At 39.2% G+C, this 22,185-nt stretch overlaps 1 protein-coding gene and 1 long non-coding RNA gene across 4 annotated transcripts in view; one reads left to right on the top strand and one right to left on the bottom strand.

Moving 5' to 3' along the window:
• The window catches only part of LOC132538615 (uncharacterized), a 720,469-nt gene that overhangs the window by 339,770 nt on the left and 358,514 nt on the right, over nt 1-22,185 (top strand). The window lies entirely within an intron of this gene.
• The window catches only part of OTOGL (otogelin like), a 188,069-nt gene that overhangs the window by 4,769 nt on the left and 161,115 nt on the right, over nt 1-22,185 (bottom strand). For both annotated transcript variants that reach the window (XM_007525648.2, XM_007525649.2), the window contains exons 47-54: nt 21,691-21,795; nt 18,947-19,054; nt 11,539-11,640; nt 10,878-10,979; nt 10,749-10,789; nt 7,479-7,542; nt 5,986-6,164; nt 3,867-3,971 (exon numbers count right to left, since the gene is read on the bottom strand). In XM_007525648.2, the coding sequence (XP_007525710.2) occupies nt 3,867-3,971; nt 5,986-6,164; nt 7,479-7,542; nt 10,749-10,789; nt 10,878-10,979; nt 11,539-11,640; nt 18,947-19,054; nt 21,691-21,795 (806 nt within the window). The remainder of the gene's footprint in view (nt 1-3,866; nt 3,972-5,985; nt 6,165-7,478; nt 7,543-10,748; nt 10,790-10,877; nt 10,980-11,538; nt 11,641-18,946; nt 19,055-21,690; nt 21,796-22,185) is intronic.

Here is a 22,185-nt window from a genome sequence, read left to right as displayed (position 1 = left end):
GGGGTCAGGTCCTGGAACATGATGGCAGAGGAGGACATAGACGGGACTGAGTTGTTATGGGGTAAACTGAGAAATGTGACACATGTATCTTAATGTTGACTATAAACTGTTAATCCCCCCAACAAAGAAAAAATATTTAGAAATAATAATTTCATATATCACAGACTGTGCATCTGAAAGTGTCCCCACATTTATCTAAAATGACTCAAAATATATGTGTGTGGTTTTCACATCATAACCAAGATGCGTGAAAGCAATAGAAAAGAAATAAATAGGTATTTGCTTTTAGAACAAAATAAGTCATCAGATTTTAGCAGGTGTCAGAGGACTTGCTCTAATATCTCCTCACTGACCATAAAACAACAATTCACATTACTTACTGCAATGGCTTTCATGAGATCTGTTTAGTCTACCTTCTACTGCCTAATCAGCAGTTAAGAATAATCTTTGAATGAGAGTAATTACTGGCTTTTGGACCAATGTTTTGCATTTGATATGTTTATGTTAAAACTTACTGTTATTATTCTTAACAAAGCTTTAAATAATGTTCCATTTCATTCCTGATTTCAGAATTTCAATTAAGGAAATGTTTTTACAACACTGCTGTCAAGAGATCATTTTACATTTCCTCCAAGTAGGTGGCAGCAGAAATTTCTATTTAGAAACAAAGTCAGACCAGATGAAGGTATTATTATATAACTACATAATTATTCTACTTAATTGTAATTCTACATTTGTTTTGTTTCATATCCCAAAATTTAAAACACTGATCAAACTATGGGTTAAAATCCCTGTTTCTTCAATTCCCCAAAGCCCTTTCTCACTAGGGAAAGAAAGAGACAGGCTGGGAGTATGGATCAACCAGTAAATGCCATGTTCAGCGGGGAAGCAATTACAGAAGCCAGACCTTCCACCTTCTGCACCCCACAATGACCCTGGGTCCATGCTCCCAGAGGGATAAAGAATATGGAAGCTATCAGGGGAGGGGGTGGGATACAGAGTTCTGGTGGTGGGAATTGTGTGAGGTTGTACCCCTCTTATCCTATGGCTTAGTCAATGTTTCCTTTTTATAAATAAAAATTTAAAAAAAGAAATAAAAGAAATAAAATAAAATAAAATCCTGTTGATGAAGCCAGGCAGTGACGCACCTTGTTAAGTGCTCACATTATAGTGCAGAAGGAGCTGGGTTCACTCCCTGGCCCCTTCCTGCAGGGAGAAAGCTTTGTCAGTGGTGAAGCAGGGCTGCATGTGTCTGTCTCTCTCCCTGTTAATGTCCCCCTCCTCTCTCAATTTCTTTATGTTTCTACCCAATAAAAATAAATAAATAAAAATATGTTTTGGGAGAACAGCGGTAGTGCAGCAGGTTAAGCGCAAATCACGGAAAATACTTTTTAAAAATTCTCCTATTAGGGGTCAGGCGGTAGTGCAGGGGTTAAGCGCATGTGGTGCAAAGTGCAAGGACCAGCGTAAGGATCCTGGTTCGGGCCTCTGGCTACCCACCTGCAGGGGAGTCACTTCACAAGCGGTGAAGCAGGTCTGCAGGTGTCTGTCTTTCTCTCCCTCTCTGTCTTTCCCTCCTCTCTCCATTTCTCTGTCCTATCCAACAACGAACAACATCAATAATAACAATAATTACCATAACAAGGCTACAACAATAAGGGCAACAAAAGAGGAAAAATGTCCTCCAGGAGCAGTGGATTCATGGTGCCAGCACTGAGCCCCAGCACTAACCTTGGAGGCAAAAAAAAAAAAAAAAAAAAAGATGTGATATTCCAAGTCAGGATGAATGGTAATATCTAACTGATCTGAAGTTAAACAGTAGTTGTCTCATAGACATTGGGTTTCTAGGTCACTGCAATTTATTCTTTAAAGCACCAAGAGCAGGCATTTTACATTTAGTTACCTACACTTACATCTAGCTAGTGGTGTTAACTGTATTGAATTACATGTGGCATTCTGAAAGACATTCTCAGACCATGCAGTCTTTTATTTAAGCCTCAAAGCCGTCACCACGAACACTAACTGGCCTAGTTATCTGAATCAATTGCACGATTTTGCACTCAATTTTTTAAACATTAGGCGATGGTGACCTCCCCAGGCAGATGACTTCACCCTCCCCAGAGCCCTGCCCCACTGGGGAAAGACAGAAACAGGATGGGGATATGGATCCACCTGCCAACACCCATGTCCAGCAGATAAGCAATTAGAGGCCAGAACTCCCACCTTCTGCTCCCCCAAAAGATTTCTGATCCATATTCCCAATGGGGGAGAAATGATTGATAGGAGGAAGATGACCAGAGGGCTCTGAACTCCAACTCCATCAGGACCCAGAGAGAGAAGAGGAAAAAGGGAAGAACATTTGTGTTGGGCAGTATGCCAGCTCTACCCTGCTTATCCCTGCAGTCTATTTACATAACCAGTTACCTAGGAACCGCCCTGCCTGCAGGGCATTGGTTTAATCCCCACTGGTTCACGATGTCTTTTTGCCCCACCCCCTCTCGTAGTCACCCTGATTTCCACCAGTTTCTTTTCGGTCCACCCTCTCTACATCATATCCTATTTCTACCCTACTTGGCAAGTATATATACAGCTGCTCTTCTGTTTGAACACACTTGGGATTGTGAGTCCCAGAGTCTATCTCCTGCAATGCTAGCTCGGCAGGAGTTCCTGATCCCTCTCCAAGCAGCAGCCTAGGTTGGCTCCAGTTGAGTTCTCTCCAACCCAGAGAGCATTTGCTCGGGAAGAAGCACCCTCAGCCTATCCCGGCACATTTGGATGTAGTACTAAGTGTAGGTGTGACTTAGAAGGGAAGAGAAGATTGGATCATAGAAAAAATGGGAAATATATATAAATATAGACAGGTAGGAATAACAGTCAACTCATATCTTCAACCTTGGGAGAACTACTGTAGCTTCCAGTGGAGGGACTGGGGACACAGAACTCTGCTGATGAGAACAGTAAGGAGTTGTACCCTTGTTACCTTATAATTAAATCACGAATAAAAATAATAAAGAAAGAAACATTAGGTAATGGTATAAGAAGATAATTGTCCACTTTTTATAATAAAATGTGGAGTTATGGAAATTCATTTATTCTAGGGCATGATACTAGTATGCACTAGGGCCAGGAGGGGGCACATATGCTAGAGTGCTAACACTGTGCTCGGGAACCCAGGCTGAACTTCCTGCTCCCCACCTGCAGGGGGAGCTTCCCTAGTGATGAAGCAGTGCAGCAGGTATCCCTCTCCCTCTCTCCCTCCCTTTACACCCCCCCTCTTAATTCTGCAGTCCCATTAAACACATATTTTTTTAAATGGAAATACATTGTTCTTTTCTTTTCTTTTTTTTGTAATGATTAAAAACGAACACTTCTCAAAGCCCATTCTAGAAAATGGGTGAGGAATTTTAATAAAATGAGTTTGAGAAAAAAATATATTCCTCCACAACAGGAATTACATTAAAAAAATCACAAAACTAACAGCCTCTTATGAAACTCTATCTGGTATGTTGTAAGTGAGCATATGAATGTTTTTAAAATATTTATTTATTTTAGATAGAGAGAAATTGAGAAGGAAGGGGGGGCTAGAGGAGAGACAGGGAGACACTGTTTCACCCCTTGTGAAGCTTCCTCGCTACTGGTGGAGGCCACGGGCTTGAACCTGGGTCCTTACATACTTTAATGTGAACAATGTACCTGGCATACCATTGTCAGGCCCTGAGTGTATTTTTGTATGAAGAAGCGTGTGTGTGTGTGTGTGTGTGTGTGTATAGGATGGGTTCCAGAGTATCTGACTTAATTATGTCTTCAGAGAGTAGCACAGAGAGTTACTCTCCGAGAAACACATTTAAGGAGTAAGGAACACATACCTCATGTATAACTGGCGTTCCATTGTCCACCAGGAATTTGCAGGCTGTGTTCCTGCAGGTCCCACAGCAGTTATAATCACTTGCAGATGGAGAGTAGACCTGGTGCTGTGTGCAACAAACAGCAGCACAGTGACTGAATCATACAACACTGGTTCCCTTTGCTGTCCTCTCCTCCACCTCCCTCTTTCATTTTTTTTTTATTAGTGGTGAAACACAGTATCACAAAATCCTAAGATTTCAGGGGTGCAATTTCATACCCACCCATGGTAAATGTCATCACCATACCTTCCACCAGTGCTAGCATTTAAAATTTTTTTTTTTTTATAAAATGGAAATACTGATAAGACCATAGGATAAGAGGGGTACAACTCCACACAATTCCCACCAGCAGAACTCCATAACCCATCCCCTCCCCTCTCTTGATAGCTTTCCTATTCTTTTTTTTTTTTTAATTTTATTTTATTTATTTATTCCCTTTTGTTGCCCTTGTTGTTTTATTGTTGTAGTTATTGTTGTTGTTGTTGTTGTTGTTGGATAGGACAGAGAGAAATGGAGAGAGGAGGGGAAGACAGAGAGGAGGAGAGAAAGACACCTGCAGACCTGCTTCACCGCCTGTGAAGCAACTCCCCTGCAGGTGGGGAGCCGGGGTTCGAACCGGGATCCCTATGCCGGTCCTTGTGCTTTGCGCCACCTGCGCTTAACCCGCTGTGCTACAGCCCGACTCCCAGCTTTCCTATTCTTTATCTCTTTGGGAGTATGGACCCAGGGTCATTGTGGGGTGCAGAAGGTGGAAGGTCTGGCTTCTGTAATTACATTTTTAACTAATTCTGGAAGTGCTTTCCAACATAGCTGTACCTCTCTGTGAGAAGCATTGCTAAGATGGAATATGAAACACTTGAAGAAAAAAAAAACTAGTATAGTCATGGGCCCTTTGGAATATAGCTAAAATAGGCCTACTAGCTATCTTCAAAATGGAGACCTCCCCCCAAATCTTCATCTGCACTGTTCCAGCCTTAGGTCCAACAATTTGTTTGGCTTTATATGTTAACTCTTCTTTCAGCCACCAGGTTCCAGATGCTACCATGATGCCAACAAGACTTTCCTGGGCAGACGATCCCAACAATGTGTCCTGGAGCTCCGCTTCTCCAGAGCCTCACCCCACTAGGGAAAGAGAGAGACAGGCTGGGAGTATGGATCTACCTGCCAACACCCATTTCAGTGGGGAAGCAATTACAGAAGCCAGACCTTCCACCTTCTGCACCCCATAATATGCACCCTGGGTCCATACTCCCAGAGGGATAAAGAACAGGAAAGCTATCAGGGAGGGGATGGGATATGGAGTTCTGGTGGTGGGCATTGCGTGGAGTTGTACCCCTTTTATCCTTTGGTTTTTGTCAGTATTTCCTTTTTATAAATAAAAATAAAAAAGAAATAATTGGCTTTATGAAACTGTATTAGAAGAGAACCTTTACATCTACTTATGAAGACTCATCCAGCAGACTCACCCAGTAGACTTGCCATCTATTATGAAGACTATCTCAGGTCTGGCAAGCTATATAGATAATGTGATTGAATATACAAATGAAAAAAAAAAATGTCAACCTATTTTCAAGACACTGTGGGGACTGGGAATAGGGATACAGACCTGTGGTGACAGGAATGGTGGAAAAAAAATAAGTAAGTAAAAAAGAATTGAAACACATCAGCTTTCAAAAACAACAAAACCCAGAAGTAAACAAAGTAAGATTTTCTGAGAATTATGGTGCTTATCATTGGGAGTGTGGGGGCAAAGAACTTTGGTGGTAGCTGCAGTATAAAAGTATATAATTAAAAAAAAGTATATAATTTTTTTCTCCTTTATTGGGGAGGATTAATGGTTTACAAATGACAGTAAAATACAATGGTTTGCATATGGGGAAAAAAAAGATAATGTGATTCCTGAAATTCAAGGTCACACACAAGGAAAATACTAAAAATAATATAGAATAGATTAACAGATTATTGGAGACTATTCCCATATCTGTTTTTTAACTTTTGGAGGATTCACTAGTTCGAAGTCTACAGCTACAATGTAAAATTAATGAACTTTCCTCAGGATAACTTTATAGAGGATACTCACAATATCACACTCTTTTGAACAATTCGTCATTGTAAAATTCAGAGTGTGAAAGTTTGTATGGTTTTCTTTTTCTTCCAGACACTCTATTGTATGACAGAAGTCTCCTTCCAAATACTTCATCATCGACTGGCCAGGGTTCAGTACTGACAGGTCTTGAAAAACACATACATCATCCTTTTCTAAGAAAAGAAGTCAACAACAAAGAATGATATTGGCTTTTTTTCCCTTACTAACTAATCAATAGGAGCTCTTAAAGTCTGTTTTCAATGTGATATGCAAATTTTTCAAAACCAATGAAGGTCTTTCACCTCTACATAATGTTATTAATTCCAGTGTTTACTTAGTAATGAATACCAAACTTTAGTTCTTAGCAGATAACAGTGGACTGATCTGTATCTCAGTTGCTATCAATAATGGACATTCCTTTCTTAGCAGACAATAGGAAATTGATTTGTTAATCTCGAAACTACTATCTGAATTTCTTTTAAAGCTGCACTTCGTAGCAAAATTCCAGAATTTTGGACCAGCGATGGTCAATCTGCTTTCTTTTCTCTCTGGAAATATAGGTTGACCATTAATATATGAGTGGATAGGAAAGGAGAGACCATCTAAGTCAATACTATGAGTTTTTTTCATGATAGGCTTATGTGATTATTCATGTTTTTAAATTGTTATTTAGAATTTTTTTTCATTTTATTGTGTTGCAAAATAGTCATGATTTAATACTTTATGATGGTGGCAGCCAATTTAGTATAGTGTTTTGTCTTTAAAAATGTAGCATATCTGTAGGGCCAGGCCGTAGCACACCTGGTTAAGCCCTCACATCACAGTGTGCAAGCCACACAGGTTCAAGCCCCTGCTCCCTACCTGCAGGGAGGAAAGCTTCCCAAGTGGTGAAGGTGTCTCTCTCCTTTTCTCTCTCCCCTCCCTTCTCAATTTATTTGTCTCTATCCAATAAGAAAATAATTAAAAAAATAAAATCAGCATAGGTTAAGGTGGCAATAAGGACTCAACTCATAAGCTCTCTATGCCTTACTAAATTGGAACTCTAGCCTCATCCTATATATAATAAGAAAAGTTTCAGTTTTATTGAAGACATGCTTTAATTTATACTAATCTATACTAATATTAATTTATAATTTATACCAATTTATACTAAGTATGAAGGTTTTTCTTGTCAGTACACTGCTTGACAATGACAATGCTATGTCATATGACATAGCAGCAACTAGAAATCTTACATTTAGATGTATATTTAAATTATAGTAAAAAGACATCTAGCATCAAAATTAATTCTGTGAGACTGAAAAATAAATTTTCAGAATACTTACTCATTGTAAAAGAGAAAATTCAAAAGTAATTCACTTTATCCTCAGATATTGGAAAACTGCTTATAATGTGAAATGTGTCTCCAAAAAATTATTTTTCATTTAATAAAGATCATCAGCAATCATTTGCTATCATTTTATAGATATATATATATAAAAAGTTACCACAGAGATACTTGACACATCCACAGTCACTCTGAAAATTATGGTCTACTGTAGCAAATTCCCCCTATAAGAAAAAATATCACTGTTTTATTATATGACTTTAATATCTTTTAATATCCACAAACATGTGAATATTGTGGAAAAACACAATGTAACAGCACTCTCCCACACAGACTCACAGTAGGAACTTAACAAATATTTGATGGCAGGCAAATATTTAGTTAATTTGAGTTAATTTGGGTTAATTTAGTGCTCAATTAATCCAGTGCTGTGACAGTTCCCCTCACTGCTCCTTTCTGGTTGTTTCTGTCTATCTGCAGGGAAAAATTTAATGTACTTATTAAATACATGAAGTCAATAAAATAATCTGTATAGTATCTCCTTTCTTTCAAGCCATGTTTCTTGACTATGAGAGGCTAGCAGGTGCATATATGCACTTTAGGATAGGGTCAGCATTAAGAAAATGCCATGTAGTGGTCAGTAGTCAGTAAATTGGTCTCATGACTGATGCTTAAGCTCTATCTTTTAAGGAGTGCTATAGATTCCACCCAAGCATTGCACTAAAAAGGGCTCAGTAATGTAATGTGATTTTTTATATTTGCGATACTGGGGCATCAAACATGTGCGACTCTACCAGTCCTGGGCCACAATTTTTTTTTTTATTCAGAGTCAGGGAGATAGAGAGAAACACCACTCTTTCTTTGGGAGGAACACTGGCTTTCTCTAGTACTGTAGTGGCAATCCTATATGGCACTGTGTGATTCAAGCATGGACTAAGCACAAGGCAAGGCATGCATCCCTCGTGTAGTGAAGCTATTACAGGTAGTAGTCTCTATGCTAGTATATAATCGCATTGTGTCACTGACTGAACTGGTCAAAATATGATTCACAATTGATTGATTATCCTTCAAAAATTGAGCTGAATTTACAAGATAGACATCTAGCCTAAATGTTGGAAAAGGAGAACACAACACAGGATAAGTAGAGAGTGGCAGAAAAATACCAGAAGAAAGGAGAAGAGAGAAAAAAAAAAAGACAGACAGTAATGTGGTTGGTAAGGACAAGATAGGTGCTAACACCCCCCCAAAAAAAAAAGTTAAATAAAATTAAAAAAATAAATTCCCAATATAGTATAACTACATATTAAGTCTCACACTAGATTAGTATAAGCTCATCTCAACTTGATTCATCTATATGGAAGTAGTTCATGTTATTATACATTATGGATTCGGGAGTAACCACAGAAATCCCTCTATTTTATATTATGGAAAAGGAGAATGAGGTGAAACCAAAGAGAGGCAAGTTCAGGAGTAAAAACAGGTCATGTTGGGACTTCCAAAGAGAGATGCGTGGCTGTGGAGTAGCACCAGTTGTGCTTTGCTTCCCCTGATGGACTAGAAAGAGCAATGAAAATCACCTGAAAACTCAATAAAATATTACTTTTCAAACACTCAACAAGCCACAGGCAAGTACAGACATGTGTAAACACAAAGGGAGACGGAGTGGGGGGAGAGATTCCTGGGACTAAAATGCATAAACAGGGATGGCTGATGCTAGACTAGGGGCTCAGCAGCTGAGACACACCACTTCAGGGTCCAAGTCTTAGCAACAAAAAGGACTGTTAAAAAGAAAAGAAAAAAAATTCACCTAAAAACTCATCAGTTTACAACTGTGACTTCTCCAGTCCTCATTGTTGTTGCCCTACAGAGGCTGGAACAGCAGCAGGGAGACCCTACATTGACATCAAGGTCACAGAACCAGAACTCAGGATAAAAATCTCCCCTTCCCCACCAAGATATACAAACAGGGAAAGCAAAAACCTTCACCACAGCACCGCCTGCTGGAACAACAATGAAAGAATACTAAATGAGGGAATTTGAGAACTATAGACAGCAATGACAAAAACCACGAATGACCAGAAAGACACAGATCTAGAAAAAAATGACAAAGATAAAAGAGTGCAGAAGGTTCATTATGAAATCAAGTCGAGAAACTAAAGTTAAGATTCAAGAACTCAGTGATCATTTTAACCAAAGAATTACAAAGTACAGAAGTAACAATCCAAACCAAACTTCAGGGCCTTGAAGGACATTCTGAATGGAGTTCAGCTTGAGGTAAGAGGCTTTGGGAGTAGAATTCACCAAGTGAAGGAGAAAATATCAATGCTAGAAGACATGACCACCACACTCTGAATTTAAAAACTCTTAGAGAGAAAAGGTTTAGGAAAATGGAGCACTTCTCTGAAATAGCAGACTCCATCAGAAAGATAAATATCAAAGTTATGGGATCCCTGAGGAAGAAGAGAGGGCAAGAGAGGAGTAGAGAACACACTCAAAGAAATTGTGACAGAATTTTCCATACCTGAGCAATTTTCAGTTTATAGTCCTGGGCTTTTATTTTTGGGTAGATTTTTGATTACTTATTCACTTTCTACACACTTAACTAAGAGACTTGGAAAGCACCATGGGATACATATAACGATTAAGTAAGTGATATCAGAGTCATAACTATTATTTCTAAAATGGAATTTTTGAAATTCCTGAAAGATTTAGGTGTTCACATTTAGGTTCTAAGAAGACACAGATAGATAACTATGAAAAGACGTAATCATCAGTGCATTTTCTTTTTTTTCTTTTTTTTTTTTTGCCTCCAGCACAAATCCACTGCTCCTGGAGGCCATTTTTCCCCTTTTTGTTGCCCTTGTTGTTTTATCGTTGTTGTGGTTATTATTATTATTGTTGTTGTTATTGCTGTTGGATAGGACAGAGAGAAATGGAGAGAGGAGGGGAAGACAGAGAGAGAAAGAAAGATAGACACCTGCAGACCTGCTTCACCGCCTATGAAGCAACTCCCCAGCAGATGGGGAGCCAGGGACTTGAACCAGGATCCTTACTCTAGTCCTTGCGCTTTGCACCATGTGTGCTCAACCTGCTGCGCTAACGCCTGACCCCCATCAGTGCATTTACTTAAAGAATCATACCAAGTTAACATTTTTCAATGTTTTGCTTCATTTCAGACAAACCAACTTGATCTAATTAGAATCACACAGCAGTGGAAAAAATAAGATTACATTTTCTTCACTCATTGAAACTATAAAATAATGTTTTTTTCTAGTACAAGCACACATTATTTTAATATAATTCAGTATGATTTAATAAGTATATTATATTATACTATATTATATTGACTCAGAATAAATTCATAAATGAAAGCTAAGGGAACAATAAACTAATTTAAGTAACTCATGTCAATTTAAGTGAGCGTTCTTACCAATTTACAAGTTGGCATAACAAGGTTTTCACAGCTACATTCTAAAAGACAAAAGCAACATATTTATACTAAGTGTAATAACACCAACTTATAGTTTGTTGTAAATCTTTGAAATATGACATTACTTACCACAGTGCCACGTTGGACAACACTGACCAGACACATTTTCTTTCACCAGGTTCATATCTTCTGCACAGTTGAGTGGCTTAGGGCAAAGATTTGGCTCACAAACTAAATAGAAACATCACATGGGTAAAGATTGGCTTCATATGGTAGCTGGTTCTGCTACCACTACTGAGTTTACTGTAACTACTGATACAGTACCTGGTTTTATATCTCTCCAGTGCTACTTCTCCTAACACCCTATGATCATGTATTAGTGAAATATCACACACACACACACACACACACACACACACACACACACACACACACACACTAATACTTCAAGCAGGTACAACAATGGCAGAAGAACAAGAACTATTTATCAGTGAAGATCCCTGAGAAACATCTGGGATACAAAAGAGAAAAGGAAGGGTAGGTATGGACTCACTTGGATATGTAGAAATTCTAGAATAATAAGAGCAGTCATAGCTGATATATTTGGGGGAGGTGATGACATTATCCAAAGAAGAACTCTTGGGTGTATAAAAAAAATTACAAACACTAAACATCTATTTTATATGCAAGCATTCAACTTGAGGTTTCATACAGTATGGTAGCTAAAGTGGAGCGGACTTCTTAAGTGTTGCAGATGCCTAATATTTTAAATGAGTTCAAATGTACATACCACAGTAGTACTGAGGGCAACACAAGTGTGTAGTATGAAGATCCACAGTGAGAAATTCTCCATCGGTACAGACTGGACTAGGTTCAGTGCAAGATTCACAAACTAAAGGCAACATAAAAAAAGCCAGAAGTCACAACTGAGCTAAAATTCCAACCTAACCATTAGCTCAGATTACTGAACACATAAAATACTGTTTTACTGTCAGCAGTGTTATCACTGGGGCTTGGTGCCTGTACTATGAATCCACCACTCCCTGTGACCATCTCTTTCTTTTTTTTTTTTTTTTTTTTTTTAACATACTGACATAGACAGAAAGAAAGAGGGAAAAGAGAAGTAGAATGGGAAGGAGAGAAACAGGGACACTTTGAGCATTGCTTCATTATTCATGAGCCTGGGTCCTTGCATATGGTAATGTGTGCATTCTATCAGGTGCACCACTGCCTGATCATCCACATATAAAATTTAAAATCATGTTAGATAAAACAGAAAAGAAGAAAAATAAGTTTTAACAAGACTTCCTTATTTGGTGGTTTGGGAGGTGGCATAGTCGATAAAGCATTGGACTCTAAAGCATGAGGTCTTGAGTTCAATTCCTGGCAGCACGTGTGCCAAAGTGATGTCTGATTCTGTCTCTCTCTCCTATCTTTCTCATAATTAATAAATAAAATCTTAAAAATATTTCCTAGTTTGATAAAAACAAAAGCTAAAGCACATATGTTACGCTTTCTATATAGCACAGAAAAACACCATCCTATAAGATATATGGGACATTCAGATTTTTAAAGAAAGTTGCCTTTATTAGAATTAAAATAACATTGATCAATTGATTTTCTTTTTTTTAAAAGATTTTATCATTTACTTATGAGAAAGATAGGAGGAGAGAGAAAGAACCAGACATCACTCTGGCACAAGTGCTGCCAGGGGGGATCGAACTCAGTACCTCATGCTTGAGAGTCCAAAGCTTTATCACTGCACCACCTCCCAGATGACAGATTAATTAATTTTCTTAATCCACTATCTTTGATTACTCTAGTAACTTTGATGGGAACCTGTCCCTCTGAATTTTTCAACTTCCCACTCTGAACTCTGATAACAACACTGAATGATGTTTAAGAAATGCACTCCCAGGGGCCGCGCCGCATGGTAGCGCAGCGGGTTAAGCGCACATGGCACAAAGTGCAAGGACCTGTGAAGCAGGTCTGCAGGTGTCTGTCTTTCTCTCCCTCTCTCTGTCTTCCCCTCCTCTCTTGATTTCTCTCTGTCCTATCCAACAACAACAACAGCAATGACAATGATAACAATAAATACAACAACAAGAACAAAAGGGGGGGAAAGGGCCTCTAGGAGCAGTGGATTCATACTGCAGGCACCAAGCCCCAGTGATAACCCTGGAAGCAAAATAAATAAATAAATAAACAAACAAACAGAAAGAAATGCCCTCCCTACTTCACTTCATCCTGGGTGACTGTTAGTACCTTCTCTCATCAGACCCCTATAGAAGTAAATAAAACCTACATTAGGTCAATATGAGTCTCTTTATATGGCATCTAAATCATTAAAAGTCACTCATTCAGTCATTAGTAACTAATGAATGAGTCATTAGTAGTTACTAACTGGAGAAACTAACTGGTTTCTCTCCTTCCCAGGGCTTGATTAACCTGTTAATCTTGACCTTACAAAGTCTTGATCAAATGGGAAAATATATATAAATATGGACAAATAGCTGTAGAAATAATAGTTAGCTCATTATCTGCAACCTCAGGAGATCTGCTGTAGCTTTGGGGACACAGAACTCTGGTGGTGGGAACAGTGTGGAATTATACCTTGCTATCTTATCATTTGGTAAATAAATATTAAATCACTAATAAAAATGGTAAATGTCTTGATCAACAGAACCTTTCAATAACTGGATCAGTTTAAGGTAGTGAGAGCATCAGTTTTTACCACTTTAAGTCAAAGAATGTTAACTGGTAATAAAGATATGTCTTTTGTTTTTCATGGAGTTCTCTAAAGCCAACATTTCTCGCCAATATTTTTTAAGTTAGCTGAAATGGGAAATTATTTCATTTTTTAAAAAATATTTTACTTATTCATAAGAAAGACAGGAGAGAAAGAACTAGACATCACTCTGGCACATGTATTGCCATGGACTGAAATTAGGATCGCATACTTGAGGTTCTAATGCTTTATCTACTACACCACCTCCTGGACCACAATTCTTTCATTTTTCCATGTCCAGTTCCATCTAGCAGAATACTTAGTTCCATTTATAGTTATTCAGACACCTCTTTCAAGCGCATCATAGTTCACACATGATATAAAGAAGAGAAAACATATTTCAAGGGGCCGGGAGATAACTTACCCCACAAAGTATACTCTGTGCTATGTAAGAGGGCCTTGGCCTGAATCCCTGCTCTCATCTGGGAACACCATGCATGATAAGTGCAGCAGTGTCTCTACTCACTCTGACTTGATCCCTCTGTCTCTATCTTCAGTTTTAAAGAAAAGAAAGAGGGCTGGGAGTCCAGCGGTAGCGCAGCGGGTTTAGCGCACATGGTGCGGAAGTGCAAGGACCAGCATAAGGATTCTGTTTTGAGCCCTCAGCTCCCCACCTGCAGGGGAGTTGCTTCATAGGCGGTGAAGCAGGTCTGCAGGTCTCTTTCTCTCCCCTTCTCTGTCTTCCCCTCCTCTCTCCATTTCTCTCTGTCCTATCCAACAATGATGACATCCATAATAACTACAACAATAAAAAACAACAAGGGTAACAAAAGGGAATAAATAAATATTAAAAAAAAAGAAAGAGGGCCACCAGGAACAGTGGGGTCACACACACACAAAGTCCAAGCATGTCAAAACAAAAATTCAGCTAGCTTTAAAGCTCTAGAATGCTATTATTCTAGTTGGTTCTTCAAGGAAAATTAGAGGATAAATTTTCTCCAAAAGGAACTAAGTATTAGACTTCTTAAATGACAAAAGAACAGTCTATATACCTTGATGAGGTCTCTACTAATAATACAAAAGTCTTTGCTGATCTGAGAAAGCTGTGGGGACTGCAGGAGAAGAAGACCTTGTAGTGAGTAAAAAAAGAATTACAGCAGAGATCAAATCTATTTGCTACTATTTTAAAATTCCTGTAAATTTTTAAATTAGCATAACTTCAAAAACCACTATTAATTTCAAGATAATTATTAAGATCACATTAGAAATTATAATATATGTAATGTATGTAGGCTTGACATCTTTGTAGTATTGAATCTCCCAATAAACAAGCGTTATAAATCACTACTAAGGGAGTCGGGCTGTAGCGCAGCGGGTTAAGCGCAGGTGGCGCAAAGCACAAGGACCGGCATAAGGATCCCGGTTCGAACCCCGGCTCCCCACCTGCAGGGGAGTCGCTTCACAGGCGGTGAAGCAGGTCTGCAGGTGTCTATCTTTCTCTCCCCCTCTCTGTCTTCCCCTCCTCTCTCCGTTTCTCTCTGTCCTATCCAACAACGACGACAACAACAATAATAACTACAACAATAAAACAACAAGGGCAACAAAAGGGAATAAATAAAATTTAAAAAATATTTAAAAAATTAAAAAAAAAATCACTACTAAAAAAAAGTCTTGTTGATCACGGAAAGCACTGATAAGTGTGAGCACTAGCAAGTCATTCAGACAGAGTTGGGTGGTAGGAAGCCCAGCGGGTTAAGCACACATGGCACAAAGCACAAGGACTGGAGTAAGGATCCCGGTTCGAGCCCCGGCTCCCCACCTGCTGGAGAGTCACTTCGTAGATGGTGAAGCAGGTCTGCAGGTGTTTATCTTTCTCTCCCCTCTCTGTCTTCCCCTCCTCTCTCTATTTCTCTCTGTCCTATCTAATAATGCCGACATCAATAACAACAACAATTATTACAACAATAAAAAACAAGGACAACAAAAAGGAAAATAAATAAATAATAGTCATTTAGATACGTAATACTCAAGGAAAAGGTATAAGTGGGGGAAGAAACATGATTAAGACTCAGAAGTCTGATTTACAAACCATTACTAATGCAATATGACTGCACTACTTGGACTCCTTGGTAATCACATGCAAACACTAGTAATACTGGGGAAACATTTTTCACTCACTGGCGCAGGCGCCACTATGTGAGCTGCTTGACACAATACCAGCTTCATAGGGAGTTCAACACAGCTGGACTCTCCAGGCCAAACTGAAAGCATCTTGCCTTTTGCCATGTATAGGGCTTGGGATTAAGCTGTGTGTGGTCTTAATAATCTTGACCTATGGCCAGGCTCAGAGCCTGACCAATAACAAAAGCAATGACAAAGCCTGCACTGCACACTGTAAGATTGATCATAATGGAACAAGCAATACCAGTAATGCAGAATTTTTTAGGAGACTCCAAGAGGAAAAAATATTTCCCCCTTTTTATCTACACCACTTCCTTTAGGATTTCCACTAAAATATAGAGAAAGATTGGTGCTTCTCACAGTGGAGGGGCCACCTTACATAGCATAATTAATTAATGGAAAGTTATGGTACCTGCCTAGATATAATGGGCCTTTTAATTTACCATCCACCACTATACTCCCACTTCCTTATGCAGAAATAGTACACAAGAACCTAGGTCACATAGTGAGCACACACAGAAGATGGATTCCAGCTAGAGAGCTTAACTTTATGGAGAGGCTGGCCAGGTCAGCACCACCTTGGTGCCTTCTCAGTAAGGAACAAAACAAAACTCCTTGATCAAACAATGGAACAGATTTTATGAAAAATGGGCTGTTCAATTTGTGTAAGGCCCCTAGAAACATAACAAGCTTGAACTTTCTATGAACCATTGGCTTCTGATGCATAGGGGCAAGAGAATGGCATAAACATACAGGTAGAATATTAATCTTAATCAGTAGGACATCTGCCCAGCACACAGGTACAGGAATAACAAAAAACATAGAAACTGTGATGTGATCTCTAGGGAGGAAAGTACCCCTGGAATGTGAATGTTCCACAAAGCAGGAGGTGTTCCCTACCTGAGCTGTCCTTACTTGGTGATTTTTGTTTTAATAATCAAAGCCTTGGTGATTTATGTATTAGTGACCAAAGCCTTGGTGATTTCTATATTCATAATCAAAGCCTTAGTGATTTCTGTATTCATAATCAAAGCTTTGGTTATTTTTGTCTTAATGAATTAAGCCTTATGGGATTATGAAAATAAAGTTCTGCTTAAGTATGACAGAGATGTCTGCTTGAGCTTGATTTCAGCATCAATTCACTCGTCTCTCATTTTTCCTCATTCCACGCTGACGCCCCTCATCTTTTTGGTTACCCAAATAACCTGCTGGGGTTGGCCCCCGGTAACTCATTTTAAAGGTAGTAATTTATTACAACTTGGTACAGGGAAATTCTAGCAAAATATGGCATTACTACTGTTAACACCATAAATTTGTTCAACCATATTAGAGAACAGGAGAACTGGGCATTGACAATGATAAAACATGCAATAAACTTAACTCTTGCTTAGATACAAAGGTCTGTTGCTTGACAATGCCCAAAGACAAATATACACAAATAAAGATATTTCTTTCCGAGTGAGTTGGTTGGAGGGCTATCAAATTATTCTTCAGTTCTGAAGATACAATATATGTGAGCATGTGAAAGTTGCAGATATGGATAAATTCAGTACTGAGAGCAGAAAAGAATATCTCTACTGTGATTACAACTAAAAGCACAATAGCAAGAAAGGAGGTTAGGTGAAGTGATGTATCCATTGAGGTTTTTCAGATTACTGAAAAAGTTTTTTGAATAAGCTTTGTGATACTGCCTTTCATATGAAACTCTAAATTAAAAATACAGTTCGAATATAAGTTTGGTTGTATAGTGAAAGCAAAATGTCTATTGGTTCCTGCATATTCTGAGCTGTTAAAAATCTTGGTGCAAAGGCCAATTTGTAATATCTATATAATTTCCTCATATTCAGGAGCTACTCTCTGCCCTGATCCTGATCCTTTCTAGACATATTCTCAACTCTGACATCCCCTGTATGTTAGCTATCAGGCTCAGGCAAAAATTACTAAAGTCATGGGCCACATGGAACATACCTAAAACAGACTTCCTAGCTTCTTCCCACACAAAGACCCTTAGTTCCACCTGCTCTACTTCTACTTTTAGGGTCCTGTTTATTAAAAAATTTGTCCTGCTATCTTACCACCTTTCAGCCACCAAGTTGCAGATGCTACTATGATTCTATCCTGACCTCCCTGATCAGATGACCTCACCAATGTGTCCTGGAACCTCACCTCCCCAGAGGCCTACTATACTAGGGAAGATAGAAATAGGTTGGGGGTATGGATCCACCTGCCTACTCCCATGTCCAGCAGAGAAGCAATTATAGAAGCTAGACCTCCCACCTTTCTGCTCTCCATAAACATTTTTGGTCCATACTCCCAGAAGGATAAAGAATAGGGAAGCTTCCAATGGAGGGGATGGGACACGGAACTCTGGTGGTGGGAACTATGTGGAATTGTATGCCTGCTATCTTACAATCTAGTTAATAATTATTAAGTTGCTAATAAAAAATTTAAACATCTTGGTGCAGCAGTACGATAAGCAGAGAAGGCTTACAATTTTATTTGGATGGGAGTTATCATTAAGAGTTTTAATTTTCATAAATCCTTTCTTCTCTGTACTTGTCTCAAATCTAGGAAAAACTTGTCAACTCCAGGTGTCTGTCTCCTTTACCATCATCTGCCTGGAATCCTTTGTAAAGTGCCTTGGTAAATGCTGATTACCAAAAGAAATATTTATATAAAGAACACACTATATAAAAAAAACTAATGAATGAGTGAACAAATTAATGAGACAGTAAATGAAAGACAGTGATTAAGAAATTTATTAATGGTAAATCATTTAATTAGTGATACTTAATTACTGAAAAGTTCTTTATCAAGGTAATAAATAAATAGGTAGCTTACCTAGAAAAAAAAGGCATTTAACAATGCTGGACTTCTTTTCTATCATTCTTACTTAACTGAATCCTTGTGACAGCAGAATACTGTTCACCATAAGCCCCACCAAAAGTTCCTGAAGTAGAATAGTATCTCTCTCCTTTTCTCCTAAGAAAGTACACTTACGGGAGTTGAGTGGTAGCACAGCAGGTTAAATGCACATGGTGCAAAGCACAAGAACTGGTGTAAGGATCCCAGTTCAAGTCCTGGCACCCCACCTGCAGGGGAGTCACTTCACAAGTGGGGAAGTGGGTCTGCAGGTGTCTGTCTTTCTCTCCCCCTCTGTCTTCCCCTCCTCTCTCCATTTCTCTCTGTCCTATCCAACAACGATATCAACAACAATAACTACAAAAACAAAAAGGGCAACAAAAGGTAATAAATAAATAAATAAACATTGAAAATAAAGTATACTTACGACAGAGAGGTGAAAAGCAGCACGGTTCTCCCTGTTGAGTCTGAATCATGAATTGATCTTCTCGACACTCTGGTATTGAAATCTGAGTGCATTTGAATGGGTCACATTCTGCAAAAACACAGACGGTTGAAATTCTGTACAGAGTGAAGTAATAACATCACTGAAGCAGTGTAGTTTTTCATAAGAAATGATAACGAGCTCATTTAAAGACTTTACTTAGTTGAAATAAATAAGAAATAGACTTTGTGTTCAGGCTGTAATACACTTGGGTAAATGCATGAGTATTACCATGCACAAGGACCCAGGCTGCGATACGAGAATCCGGCATGAAGCCCAGCCAGTCTATCTTGGCGTTACTCTCTATCACACTCTGTCATTTCATGAACATCTCATAAAAACTGCAGCAAAGGTGGGCGTGAGGAATAACATCATTGCAAGACTGGCCAGCTCCTCATGGGGCGTGAGCACTTCCACACTACGATCATCATCTCTGACATTATGCTATTCCACTGCAGAATACTGTGCCCCAGTATGGTTCCGTAGCCCCCATGTCCACTTGGTCGATTCCAAATTATATTCCTCCATGAGGATAATTTCTGGAACCATCTGTTCCACCCCGGTTCCATGGCTGCCAGTTCTTAGCAACATCACCCCGCCAGATATTCGTCGGGATGCGGCATCATCTAAGTTCATTTCCCACGTCTACGCTCGACCGGACCTGCCAATATACGCGGATATCTTCGCCCACCCTGTCTAACGCTTGACGTCTCGTCACCCAATCTGGTCCCCTACGCCTACACTGAACTTCTCTGTTCCAGTCTCTTGGAAACAGAGTTGGCAGTCAGCTGAGGTAAAGAACAAACACCTCATCACAGACCCCTGCAAGCGTCAACCCGGCTTTGACCTAGCACGTTATGATTGGGCCCTCCTCAATCGCTATCGAACAGGCCATGGCCGGTGCGCCGCTATGTTCCATCGCTGGGGAGCCAGAGACGACCCGAACTGCCCCTGCGGCTACAGACAGACTATGACCCACATAGTCAACGACTGCCACCTCTCCAGATTCAAAGGAGGTCTCGAAACTTTACATCAGGCTCAACCTGACGCTGTTGACTGGCTACGGAAGAAGGGCAAACGCTAGAAGAAGAAGGACCCAGGTTCAAGCCCTTGGTCCCCCTGCAGGGGTGAAACTTCATGAGTGGTGAAGCAGCACTACCGGTTTCTCTCTCTGGGTCTCTCTCTCTCTCTCTTCCTTCTTTCTTCTCTCTCTACTTCCCTTCCTCTTTTCCTCTGCGTCATATAAAAAAAAGGCCACTAAGAGTGTTGGATACATTATGCAGACACTGAACCCCAGTGATAACCATGGTGACAAAAAAAATAGAATTTATACTGAAATTTCAATTTTTTTCAGGTATAAATAACTATAGATATGTATCATGTCATTTTTGTGTTTTGAGTATATTTGATTTGTAAGTGTAAATGTAAATGAAAACATATTAACTTGAAAAGAGGTTATATTTTATCTGCAATTTATGTTTTAATAAACAAAATGAAATAGACTTTATACATGTGTGTGATATAGGTAACCTCCTATTTCTTATATATCTCTCCTAAGATTGAGATATTTAAAATGATATGATATATATATATAAACACTTACATATACTATAGAAACTTAAAGATTTGAATATACATATATTTAAAAAGAAATTGTACGATTAAAAGATCTTTTTAAAAAATTTTCCCTTTTGTTGCCCTTGTTGTTTTATTGTTGTAGTTATTATTGTTACTGATGTAGTCAATGTTCATTGTTGGATAGGACAACAGAGAAATGGAGAGAGGAGGGGAAGACAGAGAGGGGGAGAGAAAGGTAGACACCTGCAGACCTGTTTCACCACTTGTGAAGTGACTCCCCTGTAGGTGGGGAGCCAGGACTTGAACTGGGATCCTTACATTGGTCCTTGTGCTTTGCGCCATGTGCACTTAACCCGCTGCACTACTGCCTGACTCCCTGGATTAAAATATTTACCAGGGCCAGGAGGCCAGCCAGAGGTGCTCCTGATTAATGCACACATTACAGTGCACAAAGATGCTGGTTCAAGCTCCTGGTCCCCACCTGTAGAGGAAAGCTTCGCGAGTGGGAGAGCAGGGCTGCAGATATCTCTGTTGGTATGCTTCTAAATCCTGCTTATAAGACCTTCTGTTTTTATCATCACATTAGGTTCACTTGTGTTACTTACGATGTATTCTGTTTACATAGCCACTGTTGACTGAAAACCCCCTGCCTCCGGACATTGGTTTTATCCTCATTGGTTCACGCTTTTCCCTTCTCCCTGCCCCCTATCCTACGTACTTCCTTGTTCTTGACTCTTCCGCCTCAGGAGAGATGCAGGACAGAATTGTGTTGTGATTAGAAGAGATTAGATTGTTGAACCGCATCCCCGGTCATCAATAAAGAGATACTGCTTCCCAGCTCAGCCATGAGTCCCTGGTCATCTCTCTCTCCCACCCGCGAAGCCAGCACGCTAACATGGCATCTCTCCTTCTCTCTCTCTCTCTCTACCTCCCCTCCCCTCCCAACTTCCCTCTGTCTCTATCCAATAATAAATAAAAAATATTAGTAAAGAAGATATTTAGCAAGACCACTACGTGATACTGATACTATACCACAAACAATGGGAACTGAATTCGTTATTCTGAATGCACAACGAACTCACTTTAATATTTCCTCTTCTATTACTCACCACACTGGTACTGTGGACAGCACGAAAGAGGACTGTGTCCAACAAACAACTTTTGACTATCTGCACATGTTGGAATGGTTGTTTCACATAAGCTCATGTCACATCCTACAAACAAGAAGCAGACATTTAAAAATATTAGCAAGCATAACTAGAATCTTGTGCTGCTAAGATTTTAACAGCACAGGAAAATTACCCTAATTATGCAGGGTTTCTCATGGTTTTAATAACATACTTATCAAGATAACAATGAAATTTTTCATTAAAATTGAACAACTTGTCCAAAAGCCTGTGTGGAACCACAAAACAAACAAATCATCAAATATGGCAAAAGCACTTTTAAGAAAAAAAAAAGCAAAAAACTTGAAGGTGTCAGACTCCTCAACTATAGCATATATTACAAAGCAATAGTAACTACATCAGCCATCAGTGCGGTATTGGAATAAAAATAAACACAGAGACCAAAGGAAGAAATCTTAGAGCCCTCACATATATAAT

The sequence above is a fragment of the Erinaceus europaeus genome, chromosome 5 (assembly GCF_950295315.1).
Source record: "Erinaceus europaeus chromosome 5, mEriEur2.1, whole genome shotgun sequence".
NCBI classification, from domain to species: Eukaryota; Metazoa; Chordata; class Mammalia; order Eulipotyphla; family Erinaceidae; genus Erinaceus; species Erinaceus europaeus.
Note: the sequence above shows the minus strand (reverse complement) of the source record. Positions and strands in the feature narration are given on the sequence as shown.